This window comes from Equus asinus, chromosome 12 (assembly GCF_041296235.1).
Source record: "Equus asinus isolate D_3611 breed Donkey chromosome 12, EquAss-T2T_v2, whole genome shotgun sequence".
Taxonomy (NCBI): domain Eukaryota; kingdom Metazoa; phylum Chordata; class Mammalia; order Perissodactyla; family Equidae; genus Equus; species Equus asinus.
In genome coordinates, this window is record NC_091801.1 from 73807541 (window position 1) to 73833370 (window position 25830).

The 25830-nt window shown below is 44.6% G+C and overlaps 1 protein-coding gene across 3 annotated transcripts in view; it reads right to left on the minus strand.

The window, feature by feature from the left end:
- Nucleotides 1-25830, minus strand: part of ASAP1 (ArfGAP with SH3 domain, ankyrin repeat and PH domain 1) — a 343885-nt gene that overhangs the window by 46782 nt on the left and 271273 nt on the right. For all 3 annotated transcript variants that reach the window (XM_044781189.2, XM_044781186.2, XM_070481609.1), the window contains exons 14-17: nucleotides 10488-10575; nucleotides 8445-8493; nucleotides 3349-3512; nucleotides 1645-1778 (exon numbers count right to left, since the gene is read on the minus strand). In XM_044781189.2, the coding sequence (XP_044637124.1) occupies nucleotides 1645-1778; nucleotides 3349-3512; nucleotides 8445-8493; nucleotides 10488-10575 (435 nt within the window). The remainder of the gene's footprint in view (nucleotides 1-1644; nucleotides 1779-3348; nucleotides 3513-8444; nucleotides 8494-10487; nucleotides 10576-25830) is intronic.

Sequence of the window (25830 nt, forward strand, 5' to 3'; positions counted from 1 at the left end):
GTAGGTCTGCACTCTGGATCTGAACCTGTGAATCCTGGGCCGCTGAAGTGGAGCGTGTGAACTTAACCACTATGCCACCAGGCCGGCCCAGAAACCCGTCATTTTTACCGTATGTGTGATAAATGCTGGAACAGAATAGGCTGTGGTCCTACACACATACACGAACTATCTGAGATCACGCAGAGCAGCTTCCACATGTGAATCTAGGTTAAATGCTTAACGAACAGCAACAGCTTTTCAACCATCATCGTGCCTCGTTTGTAGATTGAGATCTCCTCTCACGGACAGAAAAGAATGTAGGATTCTTATATATTTGGGGTACAAATTAAGATGCTGCAGGCAACTAATGAAGACGCCTCAGGAAGCATTTTGCTTCCAAGAAATTTTGTCCCAAAGGGCCTTTGGTCGTTCCGATAATTTGGGGATCAGTGCGAAATTTAAGAAACACTCATGCATCCAGTCTCTGGGGGAAAATCCTGGATTTATTGCACAGTAAGCGTTTAGGATTTGGACTCTCCCTGTTTCTAGTTTTAAAACTGGGTTTCATAAATAGAAGTCAAGGAGATGGAGCGACACCATTTCCACACTACAGAAGAACGCTTCAGGTACCAGGTTTGAGCCTTTTCTCTGTCATCCTGAAGTGAGTTAGAGAGCCGAGCACCAGTATGATACTTCCTAAATCAAGGGGCTCGTACCACACAAGACAGACCAGCAGTGCTGAACAGGTGCTCAGACGACAGAGGCTGCTGGCTGCATGACTAACTGCCCTGACTTTTGGGTACTTTTCTCCAGACAAGGCTAGTGGTGAGCTTGGCCTTCAGATTTTTGAGCCTCACAGTCGCCCAGGCTCTGCTGAAGAGCCTTCTGTCTGAGAGGGAGCCCTATTTTACGTCCAACTCTTTCACCCTCAGTATGATGGTGCATCTCTCTCAGTGCACCAGGGCTCACTGCCAGACAGGGCATCATGGGGGATGCAAGAGGGCCTTCTCTTTCTTCATCTCGTGTACTGAGGGGACCACCTTAACTTGGAATGAGGAGGGCTCCCAAGTTAGGTGAACTGCGCTGGGAGGGGCAGGGGTTACGGGAAACACACGTTTGAGAGTTACAAGCACCCTGCCTTCACAAAGGTTTTTCCTTACCACCTAATGAAGCTATGGGTTGGGGAGTGATTGCTTTTACGACAGTAGCTAACAGGTCGCTCTCAATTCATGTGTACTTTTACAAACTTACAAACAGCAAAAACAGAGAAAAACTCTTTAGTTATTTTTAATAACATAAGCCACGAGCTAAAGGGAACATGTGCGTTCAGCCCTAACTCCCTTTACCGCTATTACAGTGAATCCTACAAAAACTAATTCTCAAAGAAAAAAAGCAGCTTTGAAAAAGCCCAATCCAGAAGAAAAGAGCCAGTTTAGTTGAACTAATTTTAGAAATATATGATTCACCAGTTCTTTGAACAGAAAATAGAAATAGCCAACGTTACATACCACAAAATTTACATTTTAAATATCTATGCAAATTCACTAAATTCAGGAATCAGAATTCTTTGTACTCAGCAGAAACAAAAAACCCTGAAGCAATGTATTAAATATATTCACGACAATAAACTTAAAGCTTTCTTCCAAAATACGGGTCACTACTTACCAAGAGTTCAGAAGTTCCTAATTTGTCTAGTTCCAAAGACTGAATGCGAGAAATATGGACCCCCATTTCCCTATGGATGCCGGAACATTCTATACAGGTTAGAATACCCAAGTTGGTCGAGAGCCAGGTGGGTTCTGTGGAAAGGATTTTGAAGACAAAGAAACAAACAAGATATCTAATTTTAAAACAGTAAAACTTGTTAGGATTTATAAGGGAAACATTTAAATGGAAGACATGATTGCTTGCGGGATAGCATAGGGACTATTACAGAAGTGAACAGCTTGTTAGAGGGCAAAAAGCGCGGTGAGACAAATTTTTAAGTTCCTTCCAATACTGAATCAAAAGCAAAATTAAGAGATTGATTTTTATGAAAGCATGAGGAAGATTTTTCTTCGAGGTCCCATGAAACATCCCAGGCCTTGCGGGTGGCGGTCCCTCACGGCCAGCATCACCCCTGACAGTGCTGGACTGAAGGCCTGCTAGTAAGCGCACAGAGACTGCGTTCTGCAGTGTCATTAACCCCCACGGTATCACTCGCTTTAACCCATCGTCTTGTCTATGGCTTCTCCACAGCACCTCTTGGTGATAAGACAGCTGTAAATATCGAACACCAGAAGTTGCTTTCAGAGACGTAAGCCTTTGCTACAACCCCCAAGGGCTCCAGAACAGTGGGAACAAACATTTCTATGTTACCAGAACCTTCAGGGTTCTCTCTCTGTGGCAAGCTTCTTTTTGATTGGTTAATACTTGAGTATTTACCACTACTCCTCAGCCGTATTTTCACACTGTGTGAGTCACTATCACACACGTACATGAAAACAGAACAAAACAGGAGGCTTTTCTCTGAGGAGCTTATGGAATGTTGTGCAGAGAAGTTCATTTCCACAAGTAAAACAATAACAAAGTACATCATAATGCTTAAGAACAATAAGTTTGCATCTACGTTCTGACCCCTACTAGCTGTGTGACCTTAGGCAAGTCACTTAACCTCTCTGAATTCTCTAGTATTTCATCTGGAAAATGGGGATAATATTACTATCTTGCTCACAGAGCTTCTGTGAGGATTCAATAAAATAAGCAAAACAACTAGCACAATGCTTATTACAATGTAAGCACTGAATAGACCTTAGCTACTGTCAACACCTCGGTAACACAGATGCTTTTGAAAACAGAAGTTGGGACACCAATGTGATGTGGAGGTTGGGGACATTTTTCTGAGCAGAAAGAAAGGGAAGTAATGTACCGGGCGTCAGTCTACTTCATATGCACCATTTCACTAAGTCCTCGTAACCGCTGAGGTTTATTATTTCATTTTTAGGATGAGGAAATCAAAGACTAGAATAGTAAACCTTGGCATGAGGTTGTCCAGGCTGTGGGTGGTAGGCTGGTGATTCAACACCCGGATGATGGACTCTGTGTCCAGTGCTCTCTCCATACTGGCACTGGTGCTTGCTGAACTGGACCTTACAGCAAAGGCAGCATTTTGGCAGGCGACCACGTAGGGAGAGCAGGTGAGAGCTTTCCAGGCAGAGCAAACAGCATGGGCAGAAGCAGCTTGGAGGGGGAAGCCTCAAGGGGGGAACATGTGCTGGGTGTGTGTCTCTATCCACAAGGACAGGAGGCTTTTAAATAACCAGCTCACTTATACTCTATAGGAAGAGAAGGGATGTTTAAGACGCCAGCTCAAGTTTGGGGGGCAAATACCTGACGAGCCACAATCGCAGCAGACGTCATTCCCAGGGAGACGCTGGACATCCTCGATAATGGCTTTTGTCAGGTCTTCCAAGCTGTTCTCCCCTGTGCTCTGCTCTCCACGGAAGGCCATGGTGAGGGCCTCTTCTTTGCTGTTTGTCAATACTGATATCCACCTATTGTCGAAAACACAGAAGAGCAGGGCCATGGCCTTCTCCCTCCACTGCAAAAAGTCTATTTTCATCAACAGTGACCAAAAGAGACCCCTGCACCCCCAGACAGTGATAAAGTGAAGAAAGATGAAAGAAATCAAATCTGAAGGAAAGAGAGTTAAAGAGTGAAAAGCAACACATGGGAGATAATGAGAGATGAGAGTAACAGATGAGAGAGGTAAAGATCAATATAACTGAGGATTTGCACAAATACACAAGGGCTTGCATTTCCATTTGGCCAGAATAAAGGGAATGTCAGAATGTGGAGGACCCAGAGTGGGACCAACCCAACCCAAGGATGAGAAAGAATTGGGAGCAATGAATAGCAAGCAGGAAAAAGAGTTTACAAAAAGCATCTGTTCTCTGGAAGTCCATGTCAGTGGGGCACTTAAAAGTGAAAACGGAGGGATATTTCACCAGCAGCCATCAAAATTTATGCTTATGAAAAAGGCATGTTAACATGGAAACATACTAACGTGTATAATATGAAATGAAAAGTGCAGGCTATTAAATTATATACACAGGACGACCAGGACAGGTGCCAAACAAACCTTCTACTACCAACCTATGCATAAAACACCTAAATACCCAACAACAGGGGCTGATTAATAGCTTGAAATACCTACAAAGTGGACTAGTTAGCCAGGTATTAAAATGGAAGTTTTCAACTATTTTTTGGATGACCTTAGGGAAATGCTCACAGTATAATGTTTTGTGAAATAAACAGGAAAAAAACTGTTACAGCATGTAATCCAAAATTTAACTGTATGTATGGATTATGCATTTTGTTTGGGGAAGAAAAGGCTAGAAAGAAATTCACCTAAATGTCAATACTAGCTGTTTCTGAGTGATTTTCTATAGGAAAAATGGATTGGGTTGCGTAACTATGCTTTCTATAATTTTCCAAATCTACGATAAGCTTGTACTAGTTTCATGAATGAGGAAAAAAAGCCAAACTCATTTTTTAAAGAAAAAAATTGAAAAACATTTCCAAAACAGTTTGTTCTCACTGACTGCACAGACAGCTAACTACTCTTAACAGAGAATACAGAGGTCCAAGAACTTAGTCTCTAAATTGCTGTGTGTGCCTTGAGGGATGAAACGGGTATGAACCAAAGGACTATCCACAAAACGTTTTGAATAAGTAACAGAGACTGCAAGAACTAAAATCCAAACTACCTGGCGTACGTGACCTGCAAGTCACACCTTAGACTCCAGGTGGCGCTCACCCTCAGTGTGTGGTGTGAAACACACTTAGCTTTCCCACTGTGATGCAGAAAACCGAACACCTCAAAACCAAGTGTCTAGGAATGGGGCAAGGGGGCGGGCATATAATACATTTTAAATTAAATAATATTTTTTCCATCACTTCGTCTCAAGTTAGAAACTAGAAATTATTTTGTTAAAAACAATGCAAGAAACTGCGTTCAACAGGCCTGACCACTGTGCATTTTATCAGCAGCATGGATGAAACTGGAGTTTTTGCTTTGACTGCTGAGTCTCTATTTTGCTTTCCTTAGGAATTCTGATATTTTGGCTATCTAATATTACTAAGTATGTACTATGTGCCAAGTACTTACAATTTTTGAAATATAATCCTCCAACAGGCCTCTGAGTTAGGGTTATAATGCTTTATAGGTGAGCAAATTGAAGCCTAGAGAGGTTAAATGACTCGCCCAACAGCCCAGCAGCTGGACTGATGTCAGACTAGGAAGAGGAAAAACTGCTGCTGACACCTTTCTTCAGGGATCCTTCCCTCATGACACATCTGCCTCTTTACTCAAGAGCTCATGACAAATAAAGACATTTGTTATGATAATCAGAAAAGCAGAATAATTCCAATTTGGTGGAATGGAACAGTTACATGTCAAATGAGTCAAGAATCAAAGAAACTATTTTTGACAATTAAAAAAAAGTTTTAAATTATTTTAAAGTAACAGGCATACAAAAAAGTATGAGAAATAAAATAATGCACAGCTCTCTCAAAATCCTGCAAGCGAGGAATACAATCCCCGTGCTACTGACAAGAAGACTGAGAAGGATGATCTTTCCAAGGTCAGAAAGCCACTACCGGGGAGATTCTGCCCTAGAAGTCAGGGAGGCCTGCCTTCAGACCTGCACTGCCTCCTTCCTCGGGGGGAGGGGTTTCTTCAGCACATCTCCCCGGACACTTCCACAAGAGAAAGGAACTCAGCGAGGCAGAGACTGCCTTTTGCAACTTGGAGGTACATGAAGCACTGAGCCTCCCTCTGGGACACGTGCTTTCCCTGTAGGATGCCATCACTTCCTACATCACTCAAAACGAAGCCCCCTAGCACCACCACCAGCACCCAAAGAGAATTCCGAGTGCAAAACGTGCAGCAACTGCGGGATGGGCCAAGCAGCCCTTTTAATGAAGGGTGTTAAGTCCTGCAGGCAGGAAGCCAATACCTCTTTGACTAAACTGGGACTGAATTACCTGTAAGTCATAAGAGTCAATAAAATATTACAGGCCTGGGTCTGAGATATGAGAGAACCAAGACGAAGAGGATGTGTTCCAGGCCTCACACAGATCTCTCACCTGTGCCCCAACTCAGGGCTTTGAGGAAAGGAAAAGAGGAGAAAAGAGTGAAATCAGAGATAGGGAAGCAATATTCCAAGGTGATTCTGGAATTCCATCCAGGAAACTTAATGGGACGTGCGTCAGGAGTGCCCCCTACCTGTGACTGCATGTGGTACCTTTTCTAGCAGGAACCAGTAACGCCCACCACACCCAGGAAAGCTGATCTGCTTGAAGTATCTTTCACTGCTACCTTCCAAAAGGGGCCTGAAACAATCCCCTGCTGGTGTTCCCTTGCTCCTAGAGCAGGAGACTGAAGTTCCTAACCAGTCAAGGCAAAGGTGACGGTTTGGACTTCTCAATCGTCTTGCCTCCGAATTCCTATCCTATAACCCAGGGACTCTCAACCATACAGCTGAATATCTGATGGAACCAGTGTCATGGACTGCAAACAGCACGGGCGTTAGAGCCGGGGTTCCCATCACACATCTGTTATTTTGTTTTGAGACCTTAAAAAAGTCCTTTAACTTCACTTGGCTTGTTTAATCTTGTGTAAAACGGGCATAATTATGCCAACCTTTTGGTGTGTTCGAAAGGATGAGAGAGAATGCAGGTGAGCCCCTGCTGCTCGGCTCACAGTAGGCCCTCAATACTGGGGGCCATTACGCATCCATTGTACGCTGGCAGACTTTCTTCTCTAACTTGAGCATAAGACCCCCAGGGTACCAGGACTGTGGCCACAGGCACGCAGGCCTCAGTTTCCCCATTTTCAAACTTAGGATAATACTCTGGGGTTGTGACCTACACTTAGCACAGTAAGGTCTCAATAAGTATTACCTGTTTCTACCATAAATATTACTTCTCTCTGAACCTGAGAGTGGAAGGCCAGCCCCTCTGACTTCTCCCATTCTCATTCAGTTTGCAGTCACCCTCCAGTCTGCCAGCTCTATCCCCACAACATCTAGCCGTCTATCGCTTCCTTTCTACTCCCTCCTGCCGCATCTAGGCCAGCAGAACCGCCCACCTGGAGTGCAGAGTATTTACAACCTTCTCACACGAGCCAGCGCACTGCTTACCCTCCTCTTGGAAGTCATCTCCGAATGCCATCCCCAAGAACCCCCAAGGGTGTGCGCCCCTCGTCTGTGTCCCCACAGCACCCTGCAGCCTCTGTCCCTGCACAAGGTCACCTGCCTGTCTTCCAGCAGAGACCCAGTCCCTTCAGGGAGGGCTCCATCTAACTTCATGTTGTATTCTCAAAGCTTTGCATGGTTCTTGGCATGTGGTTGGCATTCATTAAACATTCAAATGAATGAATCGATCAGCAGACGTTTCTATTTTTCCTTCATCTCTCCTACCTTCTTGCTCAGCTCCGCCCCCACCTCCGCTTTTTATTCTGTTTCTCCCAACTTTATACCCTTTCTACCCATTTCTTATTCTTTCTGATCCCTGATCATTTCTCCCCTGAGATGGGGAAAGCGTAAAATTCTTCAGAGGAGGAGAAAAGGGGGAGACAGAAAAGAAGCGAGTGTAAGGCAAAAAGGGTGTGAAGAGAATTCTGGGGCTCTATGTAAATAATTAAGGAAGGAGAATAATATTTATCGTGTGCCATCGATTTGAACACTACAAAATGTTTAGTTGCCAGCTTTCACACAAGCAGCTGAGAATGCAATGGTCACATCCTGCCTGTTTGGTCCCGGCAAGCTCCAGGAAGGAGGAGGGAATGCAGATGGCTCAGGACCAGGGATAACATCAAAAGAGGGGGCTGCCTAAGGTTGCAGACCGGGTCAGGTGAGGGCAGGATTCCAACCCAAGGGTGTGTGTGACACCAAGCCCAGCCCTTCCCACTACGCCAGGCTCCCTTTAACTGAGCCATGCTCACTCACAGGAGGCACCTGCCAACACTGCTCCTTCAGGACCAGGCTCTCCTGATCCTCTCACACTGACAGCCAAGGATCCAGGAAGACTGGCTCATGCACGTGGCCACCAAGCACTGAGCAAGCCCCTCCTAAGTGCAGGCTATGTGATTAAAAGATGAGGAGGCGACGGTCCTTGCCCTCAAAAAGCTCTCAGTCTCTAGAGGGCTCAGACTGAATCAGGGGATCACAGAGGGGTGCGAGGAGGCTGCAAAACCGCCAGGGTGGTGAGGCTTGAGCAGAGCCCGGAGAGAGGCACTGGAGTTTACTGACCACCCAAGGCAGAGAGAAGAGCAACATGTGAAGGCCCAGAGGTGAGAAATAAGCACGTGGAACCCCCAGGAGTGGTGCTTAGTAATAAAAAGAAAACTGTAAGGTATATTGTGCAGGGGAGAGGTGCCTTTTCAATTCAAAACACTGTGCCCTTATTTCAAAACTACTTACGCTACATAATCCTGCTCATCTTCTGCCTGAAAGTGATACGTCCTATTATCTAAAACACAAAAAAGAAAAAAAGTGAAACCTTAGAAAGCAGAATCCCTTCAGGTATAAGGCAAAAACTGACAGTTCCTGGAAAAAAAGAAAACAGAGTAAAAGTAGGATTTTAATATTTTTTTTATACCATTCTGTTTTAGCAGTTACACAATTCACTTTGTCAATATTATTCTTCTGAAGTGCAATAGGAATACAATAAAATAACCACAAATACCATGTAAACACCTGGCACTTCTTTTGAAAAAAAAAGTGGGAAGGGGGACAGGTCCTACCTGACCAAAGTGGATTTCAGTGACAAATCGGAGAGCACTAGCTGTCACTTGAGTATTTTCGTTGTTGTTTTCAATTTGCCTTTTACTGTGTTTCCTTGAGAAGATAACTCCCTTTTCAGAACTGATCCATAACTCGGGGCAGCTCCAACAAGGAGGCACACTCTGCCCCAGCTTGCTCTCTGGCTGAATCAGGCTTACAACCTCTGCTCAAGGGTCACCTTCAAGCTGCCACCCAGGTAAGGAGGCAGCAGCCTAATTTGGATAGTTTGGGCAGGTGCAAAAGAGAGAGAGAGAGAGAGGGTGTACATGTCCAAGAACGGGTCATGGGGTAGTAGAGCCTAAGAGACTCAGTTGAATCCCTGCTTTATTGCTGTGTGACCTTGTGTAAGTCACTGAATGTCTCTGAGCCTCAGTTTTCTCTTCTGTAAAAGAGGAAACTGATAGGGCCTTTGTGAGGATTAGCCACAGTGTATATAAATCACCTGGCACATGCCAGACCTTCAATTACTGATGACTATTATTAAAAACCTACAAGTTCTCAAAACTAGGTCTTCCTAGCCTTTTGAAGTCACATTATAATTCCAACTTTTCATATTTCTTTCTCATCAATAACCCGAGAAATCTCCTGGTCATAAAAACCATGGGGAATCTGAACTTCAGTAGAAGCTGCAGAATCCAGCTCAGACTCCATCGCAAGTCTCATGGCTGATCCAGTCTTCAGGGTTGGGGCTGTCTTCTGGGCTTCCATTCATGTAACTATACCAGGAAGATTCCAGGGGGCAGGAAAGTATTTTTGCGATCTACACACAGATCACAAGCTTAGGCTGCGGCTGCCCCGCGGGGCTTTACAGAAGGGGAGGAATCCTGAAGGTCAGCACCGCAGGATTTCAGAGTGCTCACGAGAGTCACTTTAAGGGTACTGCCATCCTCTTCCTTTACAGGAAGACGTCCCCACAGCTACTGTGAGGGTCAGTAAGTACACCCACAAGACCCGTGTAAGCACAGGGAACCAGCCTTGGGGAAAACAACTTTCCCCACTCTCAGAAGACTGTGAGAATACAGGCTACAGGCTGGGGGGGGTGGGAGAGTCTTTATGCACCCTCATCACAAGAGAACAGCACATTCCAAGCCATGGAGTAAGAGAGTGATGGAACGCAGCATCGTCAATTCATGCAGTTTGCAGGCAGTTCTGCTTGGAAGCAAGGAAATCATTTCTCCTTTAAGAGCCTGATTTTCCAAGGATAAAACCGGGCAGATCAGTTGTACAGATATGGTGGTGCATCTGCATTCCCAACTCTACGCCAGTGCTTCTCAACCATGGGTACACATTAGAAGCACCTGGGGATGTCTTAAAAAATACCTATGTCTGGGCCTCACACCAAAAACTGATTCAGCAGATCTAGGAGAGAAATAGGAACGTACTTAGAAAAATCTCTCCCAGGGGATAAAGCTATAAAGCTGTGTATGCACAGTCAAGAACCAGTCTAGTTTAATGTACAAATCTAGATTCTAGTCTGTTGCGGGTCACAGCTGACACTGGTATGCCCTCCCACTTGCAGGTGGGCTCAGGGAAAATTAAGAGACTGAGGGGTCTTCCTGGAGCTGCACGTCCAGGGAGGGCAAGGAGCCCTGCTGTGAAAGCTGCTGCTTCCATGCCCAGAGAACGGAAACGTGCAGCTGTCAGAAGCCACAGTGACGACCGGAGAGAACAAGGACTCACGTGATATCAGGTCAAACGACTTCTTGTCCTCTGCATTCGGTTTCACCTGGCAGGTGAGAAGGTTCAACTTGGCTGGCTGCCGGTTAGACTGGAAAAAAGAGGAAACCGAGAAGTTACATGCAGCACCACCCTGCGGGGCAGGCCTGCAGCTTCATGCAGTCGACGTGATCAAGTCTCACTCGCCCCGTTAGAATTCTGAATCTGACTACAGAAGGAAACATTTTTAGGTGGCCTACTAAATATCTTTTAACCATGTATAGATATCTTGGTGATTAATCAGAGTGGAACTGAGATAATCCACCTCACTCTGAAGAAGAATGGGCATGGTCCATGGATATACACCTTTCTGGAACCTACACACATCCAAGCACAAACAGCTGACACTCTCAAGACTGTGTCTTACTGTGAAATGTAGCTTAATTCACTCATTTAAAACAACCCCAGTAGTCAGTCATCCCAAACCCAATGTCCCAGGCATCCACAAATTTTGGTTGCAATGTGAAATTTACATTACTCCTCTCAAAAGTACAAGGACAATTACCACCTGTGAGACATTGTTTAATGAGCCCCAATATCTGGAGAGAGGGAAAATATAATAAGGATTTCACATCACTTAGCAGCAAATCTCTCGGTCACACACATAGTTCAGCAGACCCTGCAGTATCTAGATAGTCACACTAATTTACCCTCTGCCTAAACGGAGTCTCGCCATGTAATCATTCTGCTCAAAACTCTTTCTTGCCTTCCTACTTGCATTTGTCCAAGGTCACATGCTGGCCAATGGCTCATGCCAGCATGCCTGCTTCCTGCAGGAGCTAACCAAGGAGTGACCTGTCTGAGTGCCCGGGCTGGGCTTTGCTCGAAGAGAAGCCTGCTGAAGCACCCACGGACCTCTTTAGTCAGGCCTGCAAACCTTTCCCAACTGACAGTCACGATTCTGAACACCCCCCACTAGGAGCATTTCCACCCGAGGAACTTAGGTTTTAAGGGAAAACAGGGGGTAGGAAGAGGTCTTATCAGTGACCCAACTGAAGCCCCAAACAACAGAGATGGCATATGATCAAGACAATTCTAATGACACGCTGCACCTCTGATTCTCAGTAATGGGCACTGGACATCAATTTCTGTTTACCTTCCTGTGCTTGCTGGACAATTCTGGACATCTTCCTCCCTCTGTGATTTGAATGAGATTAGACACAGAAAACAATGTGCCTTGTCCTGAATCCCTAATCTGTCCTGAAGCAAGCTGTGTGGAGGAGGAAGTGAGGGACCCCGAGGGACTTGACGTTCGTTGCACGTACATTTGACTTGGACATGGATGCTGGAGGCAACTGCTGTACGGGAGAGTTTTGCCTGAGAGGAAACAGCGCTTGGGAAAGGATTCCTGTGCTACAGAACCGGTCAACAAACCCAGCATGGCGAGGCAGGAGGTCGTGGGCCCGAAAACTTTTCTTAGAATAGACCTGGAGTTTGGCTTGCTAAAGGCCAAAGCCAGCAACTGCAGCCACAAACCTACGCCTGGTCCACTGTGGAAGGAACTGTCAGTCCTACATCTCATCTCGTGGGATGTTGATCAAATTGCTGGATTTCCCACACGAATGACAATGATATCTGACACCCTGAAAAGATAGCAACCCTGGTTAATGGTGAGACTCTCCATAGACTCCTATGTTCCAATTTGGCATCCACATTCAAAGAAGGATGTAGAAAAGCTTAGGGAAGATCCAGAGATGATTAAAGGAGTGGAAAATGAGAACTCTGAAGAGTTACAGGCACTATTTAGTCTAGAGGAAAGAAGCTGGGAGTGACTTAATAACCATCTTCAAGTACATAAAGGGCTGTCAAAGAAGAAGGCTGGGCAGCTGTTTTCCATTTGCACAGAGAAGAAATGCACTCAAATTGTAGATTTGAGCCAGACATAAGGAAGAACTTCCCAAGCTTAAGTTGATTATGCATAATAAGAGGTTTCAAGTTTCTTAATGTAAGTGGGGAAATCTCTCTGAAAAACTTAAGACACCATTCACATTTGAATGTGGCAGAGGGTTAACTAGATGATTTCTTCTTTTCCCCAAATCTACATTACTCCACTGTTTCTGAACAACCTTACCAACAGATACAACCAAGTAACAGATAAAAAATTTGAAAAAAGGAAAAAACGCTCAGTTCAGTATTAACTGATTCACCACCATTCACCTCTCATTTCTAAGCAGGGACTACTCCAAAGCCTATCACCAGAAGGCTTTTGATGGTAAAGGTTTTATACAGTTTAAGCCATTCCATGACTAATCCGCAATTTTTTTTTCTTCTTTTTCCCAAAGCCCCCTAGTACATACTTGTATATTCTAGTTGTAGGTCCTTCTGGTTGTGCTATGAGGGACGTTGCCTCAGCATGGCCATGTTTGTGCCCAGGATCCGAACTGGGGAAACCCTGGGCCGCCAAAGCAGAATGTGTGAACTTAACCACTCGGCCACGCGTCGGCCCCATGATCCATGACTTTAACGACGATGACATACGATATTTCTTCCCGTGGAATTCTGTCAAGTCTACTGGCCTGACCTTTGCCACACCAACACGAACTTCATCTGACACAGATACATCTTGCCTGTATATAGTGTTCTCTCCCCCAAATGCCAGTGAGACTTTTGAGAAATGACCTCTCACCCCAAAAGCGAATCTGAGGAGCAAAGAACAGAATTTTCGACTGTTGAAGCATCCGACATAGCCAGTACTGAGCCCAAGAATACCAGAAACTGGAGTGGTATGCTCAACCAAGGTCCACGGATCCAGGACCAGAAGGCTCAGGAAGCACTACACTAATAGGAATCCAGCTTTGCAGAACTTTCCAAAATTTTAGAGTACTTTCTCAACATTTAGGACTAATTTATAGGTAAATTGATTAAAAGGAGGGATAATCTTTCCCGGCATCTTGGCAGACTAAAATCAAACCAAGGCTAACTGACTTGCCCTGGGCTACGTCACTGTGGAAGAGGTCAGGAAATGCTTTCATATTGTTTAAGGAAAGGAAAGAGAAAAGGAAAAAAGTGGAAAGAAAACTAAGGAAACACGTATTTATGAGTCCTTACTGTTGATGATTCCTACCATACCCAGAATAAAAACCCCAGTGTCTGTCTGACCTCCGCACACTGCCTCCAGGCTCCTCCGGCCATTGGCTCCTGCCCCAGTATCCGCAGCTCCCTCTGCTGGGTGGTGAGGGTGCGGGCCTCCCCCTCGCTGCTCCCACACCCCGCCTGCCCTCCCACATGGCCCTGCTCACTCCCTCAGGGGCCCCAGGCCTCTGCAATCAGCACCTCCTCAGAAAGAAGCTTCCTGGCCTGACCACCCTCCAGTCACTTTCCATCCCCTCTCACCCTGCTGTCCTGTGTCCCTGGCTCTCATTACTCCAAATTTGCTGCTTGTCTTTCTCCTCAGTGAGGGTGCACATTTTTCTGCTTTGCTCACTAAAATGTGTCTGGCATACAGCAGGCACTCAGTAAATATTTACCGAATGAATGCATTCGAGGTGCCTTACATATACTACCTCAGGTACTACCTGTGAGGAAGCCTTTTAAGTTTCTTTACTAATTATGACGAAGAAATGGATGCACGGAGAGGTTAACAAAGGTCCCTAACATCTCCCAGTAAGGAAAGGGCAGAGCCTGGAACCAAACCCAGGTCTGAGTGGACCAAAGCCCGCTCCTGCTTCTGCTTCCACTGTGGAGAGAGCAACACGAGAACCCTCGGAACAGCCGGATGCCCCGGCACACGAGAACATCTCCTTCCGAGAAGAGGAAGGAACAGAAATAACAGATCAGAGGTTCCAAAGATTTACCCCTATGGTAATATCTTCTCAGGTTATCAGATTCTACCCTAATTACTTACTTACATAATTGATGAAAAGGGACATTTCAGAAGGCTTTTTGAAATACCTACTCATTTATTCAATGGACAAGATACTTATTAGGTCTCTACCGGATTCTAACCACATATGAAAAACACGTGGTCCATGCCATCAATCAGCTATGGGAACCAGACCCAACCACGGACCCAGAACGTGCCTGGTGCCCGGGGGGTCCCGGCCTGAGCTTGAGTGCACCAAGGACTTCGATAAGGTGCCACAGAGGCACCTCAACCGTGAGTGAGGACTTAGAGGGGGAGGGGGTGTGAATAAGGCAGAGGAGCAGAAAGAATAAGGAGGAGCAGGTGCAGGCACTTGTGCGGAGAGGGGACAAGTGCTGTAGGTGATGCTGACAGGAGGCAGCGAGGGCATTGCACGTGGCACTAAGGAATTCACACTCCCATCCCAGAAGCTCCGGGCATCTACAGAAGGAGTTAATCAGAGGCGTGACCAATCAGACTTGCATTCAGGGGGGGCAGCTGCTGGAGGAGGCCAAGAGAGTACCACTGATGAGCAATGATGAGGCCTGCATTAAAGCTACAGCCGTGGTACTGCGGGCTGGGAACTCAAGACACAGCTAAAAAGAGAGATTTTTAATAATTATTCCAAGAGTAACCTCTATACAGCATGTGGATCACCCAGTCCAGGAGTTCGAATGGTGAGTGGAGGAAAGCTGTGCTGTCCCTGTGGGCTCTGCTGTTGAGCAGCGTCTTTCAAAACCTACAAGTGCTTCTACTCCACACAGTTACAACACCTTTCAAAAATGAAGATCTGTGGCCCTGTTCCCTGAAACTCTCAGGCGTGTCCCAGTCAGACTTTACCTTTCATTAAAATAATGCACGCTCACTGAAGAAAGGCGAAGAGCAGGGATTGTGCAAAGAAGAAACTGAACGTTACTGGTTAATTCCACTTTTATACCCAGAGATAATCATTGTTAAAACCTTGATTTTAACAAGACGTGACTGTGAAATGTGTTCTTTAAAAAAAAACATGGGCTTGTCCAACTGGTATATATTGTTTTGCAAACTGCTTTTTTCAATTAACAATATACACAGACGTGTTCCTTTTACACACATGCGCACATGGCAAAGCTATTCTCAAGTTTTTGGGTTTGGAAAATGTCTCAACCAGGGAAGCTCTGGGCATATTCCATGAACAACAGTGATGGAGATATTATCGCTCTGACAGGATGCTTTGCGGCCCAAAACAGAAAAGTGGCCGTTCAGCTAGGAAAGCCATCAGAAACGTAAGCAGAAATGCATGTAGAAACAGAATGAGTCAATGCTGATTAAATGTTTCTGTGTCTCCTGAAAGAAAACAAACACCACACATTTGTCCTCAGACAGCTTCATGTACACCGCGGTGGTGTTTTTGCTGGAAGTGTGAAGTTGTTAGCGCGGGCATATTCCCTGTTAGCAGAAAACAGCTGCTGCTGGAATTAATATCCAGAAATGAAATTATTTCCCCCATCATCCTGTTGAATTGCTTTGCTTCACAAACAAGAAGTGAACATCATTAATTACTGGGGAAGTATGCAGACCCAGCCAGGCCGAGGCTGCTGTGTGGAACGAGGTTAAAAAAAAAACAAAGCAAGCTTGCTTCACTTCCTATGCTAGTGCTTGGTAATGGAGCTGTTCAGATCATTATGGTCACTTCTAACTTTTCGTTTGATAAATATTTATTTAGACCTACCATGCCCTAGAGGGACACATATATTTGGCATGCTGTCAATAACCACAACAACACCCCCCTGGCAAGAATTAGGTACGCTCAACACCTACCACTGTAGACAGATCTTATGCCCTAAATTTTAGTACACTAAAACTACCAGCTTTTGAAAAGTATTTTGGTTTATTTGGGGCAAAGTAACAGTTTTCATTTACTGCGCACCTAAATGGCTATTTTATATAAATTTTCTTATTTAATTCTAGCAATAACCCTATGAGCTAGGTACTGTTACTGCAGCCATTTTACAGACGAGGAAACCAGGGGTCAGGAAGGTGAAAGGAAATTGACCAATGCTTTAGAGAAAGTAAAAAGCAAAGCTGAGATTTGAACGAATTTCTTCTCAGAGTTTTCCCATTTATCACATGGTTTCCCTTTAAGGCAAGCCCTTAGGACATTTGTAGAGTAAATGAAAACATCTTTCCTATTCTTCCTTTCCGGTTCTTCCTGCCTTGGAAGCCAGTTCCCTCATTTTCCCTCGAGATCACTTACCATTCCTGTTGAGAAATCCCACCCATTCTTGACATGTTCCACCTTCTAAAATTACTATCTTGCGGCCACAATTAAAGCTCCCCTACCCCTTTAGAGACCCTTGAGACAGCTTCAGGGATGATCCTCTAACTGAAGTTAATTCATCCTAGAGAGTGGATGACCGTAATTCCCTTAAACCTCCCAACTGTTTTAACCAGAGGACTGATGTCCAGTTGGCAGAATGTGTGTATGTGTAAGAAAGATATATTTGCAGATGAAATCTTCTAGGGACGGGCTGCAAGTCTTGCAGGTGTACACAGCAATGTATTTCTTCTTACAATAGTGAGCTGGGGAGAGGAATGGCCCCTGGAGCAGACTTTCCATGGGTGGTCAAGCCAACAGGCCACGACTCATTAATCTAAATGCACACTTGACCCTTTCCTAAGAACAACTTGCAAAAGTGACACCGGTTGGGGCCTTTCAAGCAGGAGGAATTCCCTGGTGTTAAGGGGTCCCAAACAAAGGCTCTCAGTTTTCTGACAACAAAAGCTCCTTTTACCCACTTTTCCAAAGATCACTGAATCCCATATGTCTTCCCAGGAAGCTGCTGTTCTTGATTTTCAATCTGATTCTAAGTCATCAATGGAGTTTGCAAAGTCAGGAAGAGCCAGCTGAAACTGGCTATAGAGATCTTTCTGTGGGAACAGGAAGGTGACTACAAGTGATGTACTTGGCAGACTGAGAGGAACCAGAAGAGTGGGTTACAGGACCCAGAAACTTGGGAGACTAAAATAAAGGAGATGGTGAGAATTAGGCTCCAGACTGGCCAAGCTGAGCATGAGGTCGACAAGCCAGTTCACAAACTTTACCAAAGTCCTTCCTATTGGGGTTAGATTTCCACATTACAACTTGCCCCTACACCCCCCTAAATTATAACACTGGCAAACAGTGGGTGAGGCCTCAGTGGCTCTCTGCCCTGGATGAAGAGGAGAATGACTTGGGAAGCAATCCGGGGGCAGAACCAAAGGTTCTAAGGTGCCCTCAGAGCTAGGAATGGCTGAATTCCTTCAGCCAAGTGCAGCCTCTAGCAATCATTTGTAAATTAAGATGGAAATGATAAGGGTTTTCATCTGAAATAAACCAGGGAGTCTATATTGATACTGTTAATATATAATCTTGGGATTCAAACAGTGAAAAGGAAAAGACTCTTTACCGGAACTCAAATATAGTAAAAATCCCTCTTGAATGTATTATTTAGAAGAATAAACAACTTGTAAGACATAACCAGACATTTCTAAACTTATAGTTTATGGAACTTGAGTTTGAGAAGCCCTCTAATAAACGTCACTGTCTTCAGCTCTGCATTTGCAATGTGGCAGAGGCCAACAAAGATATTCCATAAGGATCCCCTGGGTTTTGGAAACAGTGCTGCTTATTTTATATGTCCAAAAAGCATTACCTGCGCGGAACAACTGTTTCTTCTGCTGGAGACCATGACTATGTAAGTGCGGGCCCACTACGACCAGTTTGTTGACCCCATCTTATCAACAGAGTAATTAAGAGTTGTTTTTAACAAACTGAGAGATACCTCTTGTCCAATTCAGGCCACCTGAGACCACCAACCCATCAACTGGGCCTGCGCAAATGCCTGATAGGTGACCCTTTGATGTCAAGAGGCCGAAAACACCACCCTCAGATCATACTAAGCCCACCTCTTATGAACACGTGTCCTATGAAGAACTATGAAGCTCGACTACACTTGCGCAGATTATCAATTACCTCACCTCTCCTTACCTCCAATGATCTATCTCCACACTTCAGACCACCCTGCCCTTCTTCCCATAAATTGTGCCCCAAGCCCTGGATCAAGGCGACAGATGTGAGATTGTTGCCTGTTGTCTCCTTGCTGGCTGACCTCACAATAAAGCCTTTTCTTCTCTCAAAAGCTGAGGCCATAATAACTGTTTTTTGTTGGTTTTTTTAACACACATCGGGCAGAGAATCTCCACTTTGTGCAGTAACAACTACTAAGATTCAACACCAGTGCCTTTGGATCTGAGGCTGCATTTTCAACTTCATTTATGAAAGTCAACTCTGTTTTTTTGTTAAAAAAAAAAAAGAGGGTGGGAGGGAGTTCCATGTCACAAAGGAAGCAGGGTGAGAAGCTGGCTGATAAGATGAGGGAAAATGGCACCACCTGAAGCTGATGGAAGAGACGTAAAACAGAGAACTATTGTTCAAATGGGAGAGGGAAAATTCAAATAAGGAATTAAAATAATACTAGTTCAGGATGTTATACAATTTTCTATGGTTCTTGCCTAATTGGAACTTCTGTTATACCAACCATAAAGTATTTTTTCAGTTCATCCTTGAATGTTGTCTTTTTTTGGTATCCAGAATATAGACATAGCAATAGCTTTCAAAGAGAGTCTTAGTTTAATCTCCAAATGACTCTTTCTTTTTTTTCTGCTGAGGAAGATTCACCCTGAGCTAATGTCTGTTGCCATTCTTCCTCTTTTTGTATGTGAGCCACCCTGACAGCATGGCCACTGACAGACGAATGGAGTAGGTCCACACGCGGGAACCAAACTCGGGCCAAACAAGGGGAGCATGCTGAACTTAATCACTAGGCCACTGGGGCTGGCCCTCTAAGTGACTCTTTAAAGAGAATAAGGAAAGTGATACCATTTCTACCCGTACTGGCTTCTCTTGGCTTCCCGAACGCACCTTCTGGTCGCAGGCTTTTGGACTATCCCCTTCGCTCTGTTGGGACTGCTCCTCACTGAGTGTCCCTGCTCCCTGCTCAGAACAGCCTTCCCTGACCACGCTAATGTAACGCCCCCTTTATTTTCTCTCACAGCACCTGCTCACTTCTTCTGTAGCACCTAGCCTCTGTCCACTCTACGCTCCAGGAGGGCGGGGGCCACTAATTCATCACTGCCTCTGGAGTGCCTGGCCCAGTGCCTGCTTAGAAAGGACTCGACAAAACACTTTTAATAAGCAAATTATACCCATTTTACATGGGAGAAAACTGAGGCTCCAAAGACTTAAGTAACTTATCCAAGGTCTTACAGCTTGCTCAGGAGTTTGAGCCCAGGTCTAATCAGCTCCAAAGTCTGTCCTTCTACAATTCATAGTGTTGCTTCTAACCTCTTTGGGAAAAGAAAATATTCTCTTCTTGCAGTGACAATGGGGACAAAGACTTGGACTCGGGCCGAGTCCAGAATAGCCTCAGAAGGCCATAAAGACCAAACACAGAAACCAGGTTATTAAAACACACTGCAAGGAGAGAGCAATCTATTCTGCAGGTCTCCTGTGCCTCCTGAATGGACGTGTATGCACCTGTTAAAGCCCTCTCAGTGGCAGGTTATCTTTAGGGCTCTGGATGCGATGGAAAAACAACAGTTCTTGGGGAAAGTCTGCAGTCCAAAGACCCCAAGGACAGGGAGAGACAGAGCAAATTCTTGCTTAGTGAAATGCCCTGAAGGCACTAGAGGTGCTGTTAACCTCTAACAGGCAGAATGAAATTCCCATGAGAGGACAGGTACCCAAATTGGCTTCACAAAGTACCTTGAGGAATACAGAAAAAGCTACACAAAAGAATTCCAATAAACCACAGCTTAACATGGAGGTAGTGATACATGAGGGAAGAAGATATAACAGTAACAGTAATAATAACAGCTGACACTTATTGAGCATTAATTCTGCCCCACATTTGTTCTAATTACTTTTAATCAATGAACTCATTTAATCTGTACACCTACTTACGAATTAGGCACAATTGATAGCTGCATTTTATTTAGATGGGGAAATCATCACTAGGGTTCAGTGTCATTTGGAATTCAAATCCAGGCAGTCTGGCTCCAAGATCCCACCTCAGCTCAATGAGATAATCACACTATTAAGTTCACAAAACACTTAGCCTGGTCCAGGCTCTACAAAGCTTGAAACGCATCACCTCACTTAATTCTCAGGACCCTGAAAGACAGGTATTGTTATTATGCGATTTCACAGATGAGGAGCAAAGTTAACTATCCTAACAAAAGTCACACATAATGAGTAGCTGAAAGGGCATTTCACTGCAGGTTGAGTCAGACGGCTGTGCTCGTCATCTCCCACCTTTACAATGATCAGCCCACTAAGAATCATCTAAAGAGGCTCCCCTGGTCCAGTCCAGCTGGATTCCCAACCTTTAAGAGTAAAACACCAAACCTTCTTTGTGGACTTCTGTGGGATACTGAAAGTATTTCTAGTGTTGGCTGAGTGAGAAAAAACTAACTATGAACTTAATGATTGTTACGGTGTTAAACTGGAGAGCATCTTTAGGCATTTGAAAAATTTAAAACTTTAAAAAGTCAGTCTTCAGATTCAAAGATAAATTCACAGATCCCTGTAATATCTTCATGACTCCTCTCCTCCCTTCCTGGAAACCCTGACAGCCTTCTCTACCCTAACATCCTACGTCTGATTCAATTACAAGGTAAGAAGTTTATTTCATTTCAAAGAATTATAATTCATGAAGCTTTCAGAGACCTAACAACAAGTTGGCATAGAAGGAAAGGCTTATAGAGAGTGCACAGGCTTTAGGGTTTGAAAACTGGTCCTGCTGTTTCCAACCTGCATGGCCCTAGGCGTGAGATTTAATCTCTCTGAGTCTGTTTCTTCATCTGTAAAATGCAATTTTGTTCACAAAGCATTCACGGAGCACTAACTATATGTCAGGCAGTCTGCTAGGTATTGGGAAATCAAAGCTAAGACATAGTTTCCACCTCGTAAGAACTTCCAGACTAGTGAAAAACGAAGATGTTGGCACCAATCTCGTAGGGCTGGCTTGAAGAATGAGTGCAGGGCACGCTCTAAGAGCACAATAAATGGTAGTCATCTTTCTTTTTCAACCCATATTTGAACTCTGTGACACTGAGGTTAATATATTCAGGAAGTAAGGGGCTTTGAGAAGCAAAGCTTCTTATACTTTTGAAATTAATTTTTCAGGATTATTATAATAAAGTAGTACTTCAACTATAATTCTTATATTTCCTTTCTTTGATAATTTGTTTTATATTTATTATATACTATAATGCTTATAGTAAAAAAAAGGACAAGCAAACAATTCAAAGATACAGAAATCTATTTACAATAGTTTAGTGGCTTGATATAAACTTCACTATCCTTATTAAGCTTTGAGGCTGAGTAAAACGTGGGCATATATCTATGAGAACTGGTATTTTGAAACAAAAATCATCTTATACTGGGCTTAGAACACAATAGATGGTCCATAAATGGAAGCTGCTCTCAATATTATCACTGTAATAGCAAATTCAGAGATTCTCACTGGATTCCCACACTGCTGTATTACTTTGAATAGTAAATAAAAAAAAAATTATGTCTTTGAACAGGTATGTGAAAAGCAATGAATTTGCAGATGAAATCATTTAGGAACAGGCTGCAAATCTTGCAGGTGTACACAGCAATGTATTTCTTCTTACAATAGTGAGCTGGGGAGATGAATGGCCCCTGGAGCAGATCTTGCATGGGTGGTCAAGCCAAGAGACCAAGCCTCATTAATCTAAAGGGCACACTTGACCCTTTCCTGAGTCACTGTGATAAGAACAACTTGCAAAAGTGACACCGGTTGGGGCCTTTCAAGCAGGAGGCAGGAATTCCCTGGTGTTAAGGGGTCCCAAACAAAGGCTCTCAGTTTTCTGACAACAAAAGCTCCTTTTACCCACTTTTCCAAAGATCACTGAATCCCATATGTCTTCCCAGGAAGCTGCTGTTCTTGATTTTCAATCTGATTCTAAGTCATCAATGGAGTTTGCAAAGTCAGGAAGAGCCAGCGGAAACTGGCTATAGAGATCTTTCTGTGGGAGCAGGAAGGTGACTACCAGTGACGTACCTGGCAGCAAAAAAGCGTGGCCTAAAGCCACAAAAGTGGGGAAAGGACTAACACAAATCAGTGGAGGGAATCCAAAGTTAGTTGGAGGAAGCCATTTTCCCCTGGGCTGCTTTGGGGCTGGAGAGGTAGACCCACGGTTTCCCATGTCTGTGGCAGGAGAGGCTGCCTGTCAACAGATTTCAGTATTGCCAGTGACATCCAATGAAGTAACACTAATAGCCATGACTACTATTCACTGAGTGCCCACACACAGCATGTGATCTCCTCTAATCCTCACTACAAACTTCAGGAGTTACATACTCTTCTCAATGTCACAAAGTAAATGGCAAAGCCGGGATTCAGACTCAACCCGACAGATGCCAAAGTCCATTTTTATAGCCAGTTAACAATGCAGCTGACATGATATCTGTTGTTGATTAAAGCCTTAAGAAAGCATATCAACAGCTCGCTTGGCCACAACAATGTGTTTGGCAGGAAAGAAAAAGGAAGGGTAGAAGAGAACGCATTCTTTTTATTTTTAGCAAATTGTCCAAGGTCATCTAACTACCAGCAAGCAGTGCCTTTGATCATGTCATCAGCTCCGTGATTTCCATCACACCGCGCTGCCTTCCACTGCAAGTTCTTAAGAAAGGCAAGTGGATGGAACACGATAAGGCCATTACACAGCTTGTCGAATGCTTACTGAGGACTGTCATAGCCAGACGAATCCCAGGGAAGAAGAAGGTAAAGAGAGTTAGGGGACACAGTGCGAATCTTTGACTAAAAACTCCCCCTCGATATAAAGTCAGATGGTCAGAAACGTTCACTGTAGTATATTCAACAGGAAGGATGCTCCCCGGGAGCGGAGGAGAGGGAGTAACATCTCCCCCGTGGGTTTTCTGGTTTTTGTCTCTGCTTACCCACACTACTTACACCTAACTCAGCTAATAAAATCAGTCCATGTCAGACACGAGCCTGGCTCAGGAAAGCTGACTGAAGACCAGGCACAATCACATCCAGGCAACTGCTGCCCACATGTTCCATCTACACCTTACAGAGCTGCAGCAGAAACCTCTCAACAGGCCCGTGAACTGAGGAAGGGCGCCATTCTAACTGCTGCAGCTTTACAGTCTACAGACCACCCTGGATGCCTTTGGAGCTGGCCCAGAGACAGGTCGACCTCGGAGCTGCCCAAAAGTACAGGATATCCGAACCAGGAGAGACCACACTGAGGTTTTTATCACAAAGTGCAGGGCTGTCTGCATTGTATTGTTCTTATAAATAAATCACGGCTGGGAGTCACGCCCTGCTTGGGCTGGGCCATCCAAGAATTCCTGCCTGCATGTACAGGCACGTGCCTCTCCCAGACATGGACTCTCAGACACTCCCGCTTCAGGGCTGTCCTGTGATGTCCCAATCTGGGACCCTATGCTGGGGATGAATTCGGGTTGCAGGTGACGGGGAGTTCAAGTCTTCGGGTGTGTGGGAATGTTGAAGAGAGGAGTCCCGACCTGCACCAAATTCCTAGCCATGCCATTTGCTGGCTGTGTCAATTGGGTAAGGGAACAACTCTGAGCCCTAGCTCCATCGGCTGAAAACTGAAGGGAACATCACCTCTAACTTAGGGTTGTTTTGGGGATTAAACGTTACAAGGCATTACTGTGCTAGTGAATGCCTGGCACATGGCAAGCATTCAAAAAAAGGTAGCCCCAGGCTGCTGCTGCCAGGACTGCCTTTGAAAAGTCCGAGTTAGATGGTGGGAATCTTCACTCTCACAGGAAGAAACACAGCCCTAGAATGGAGACTGTTTATCACCTATAACACAGGAATAACAGAAGCTATAAAACAGGCTGTGGATATGTGCTTAGAACCATGACGCCCTGCCTGTGGTAAATACTCAATAAACGTTATCTGTTCCCTTGAGTGTTTCCAATCGTGGATCCTGTGATCAGAAATCTTTATGACACGGCCCCACAAGTATTTCAGTCACCAGAATAAAGAGCAGAGTGGGTCCCTGCACGGCCAGCGATCACTGACCATTCAGCAATCAGGGAGGCTCCAAGCGTGAAATCCCAGAATTCACCAGTCGTTCTGACTTGGGTAAGTTGCCTAAGCTCTCTCAGTAGCAGCATTTATCTGGTAGGTTGTGGCAACAATCACATACAGTAATACAAGTAAAGTACTGTCTCTAACCTGGCCCTTAGTAACTGCTTGCTTAGTATCAACTAACGTTCTCATTACTGTCAGAAGTTCTTCACAGGACTTCTGTTTCTTAAGGTAACTATGCATGGAATTAAATATGAGCAGGTCATTTTCCACCTGTGCATCTTTGATGCCTAGTCCAGCACATGGCAGAGTGGCAGCGTAATAAAAGATCCTGAATGAACGAATAACTGTTTGACAGCCTCAGCGATAATTACTAAGTGATCTAAGTCTGCCAGCAGAATTTCTGACATCAGATGGGTGGGGTGGCTGGTCACAACAGGCATGATGGTTAAAAAAATCTCAGCTGGGCTGCCTGAGGGAAGCTGAAGACGTCTGAGGAATCAGCCCAAAGGTTCTGCAGGGGGCAAGGGACAGAGGTGATGTAACCGCTCAGGTTCCACAAAGGCCAATGATTTTTAAGATGCATGCAATCATCCAGCAGGAAGGGCTTGGTCACAGATATGTACTGACCACCTTCCGAGTGTCAAGGTCTGTGAAGGGGCTCAAGACAGACGAACAGAACCTGATAAGTGCCCCTGGGGGGTGTGCGGTCTAGTAAGATGATGGGGTCCTCCAGGAAGAGAGGCAGAATGGAAGGGGCACAAGGACTCATGTCAGACAGACCCGTGTTTGAGTTTCCAACTCTGCCAGCTACTAGCCAAGTCATGTGCTTCTTTGTGCCTCAGTTTCTTCACCTGTAATATGAAGGTTATAATACCACATGGGATGTAGGGAGGATTAAGTAAAATAAATTTAACGAAGTATCTGGCATGAAGAAGTGCTTAGTAAGTGCTACTTCCTTTGCTCTTCCATAGAGGGAAATCTAAATGTGGTTGTGAATAATGAAAAACTGCCACTGTAATAAATGTTCATCCCTCATTTCTACTATCCTGTTAGCGATTAACTGCTTATCATAACTCAAAGACATCACCTGGCACAGGATACTGAAATTTACCCATGAGCTTGTTCTCCAAGCTGGGATTACAGGGTTCAACCGCATGCGTCTTTGTAAAGACTCCTGGTATATTCTGCCAATTCCATTACCGCTTGATACATTTCTCATTATGATCTTTGCATCTTTAAGGATAAAAAATAATTTCTTGCTAGTTTTAAAAGGGAAAAATAGTAATTACTTATTTTACTGTGCACGTTTTTGACTACCACCAAGATT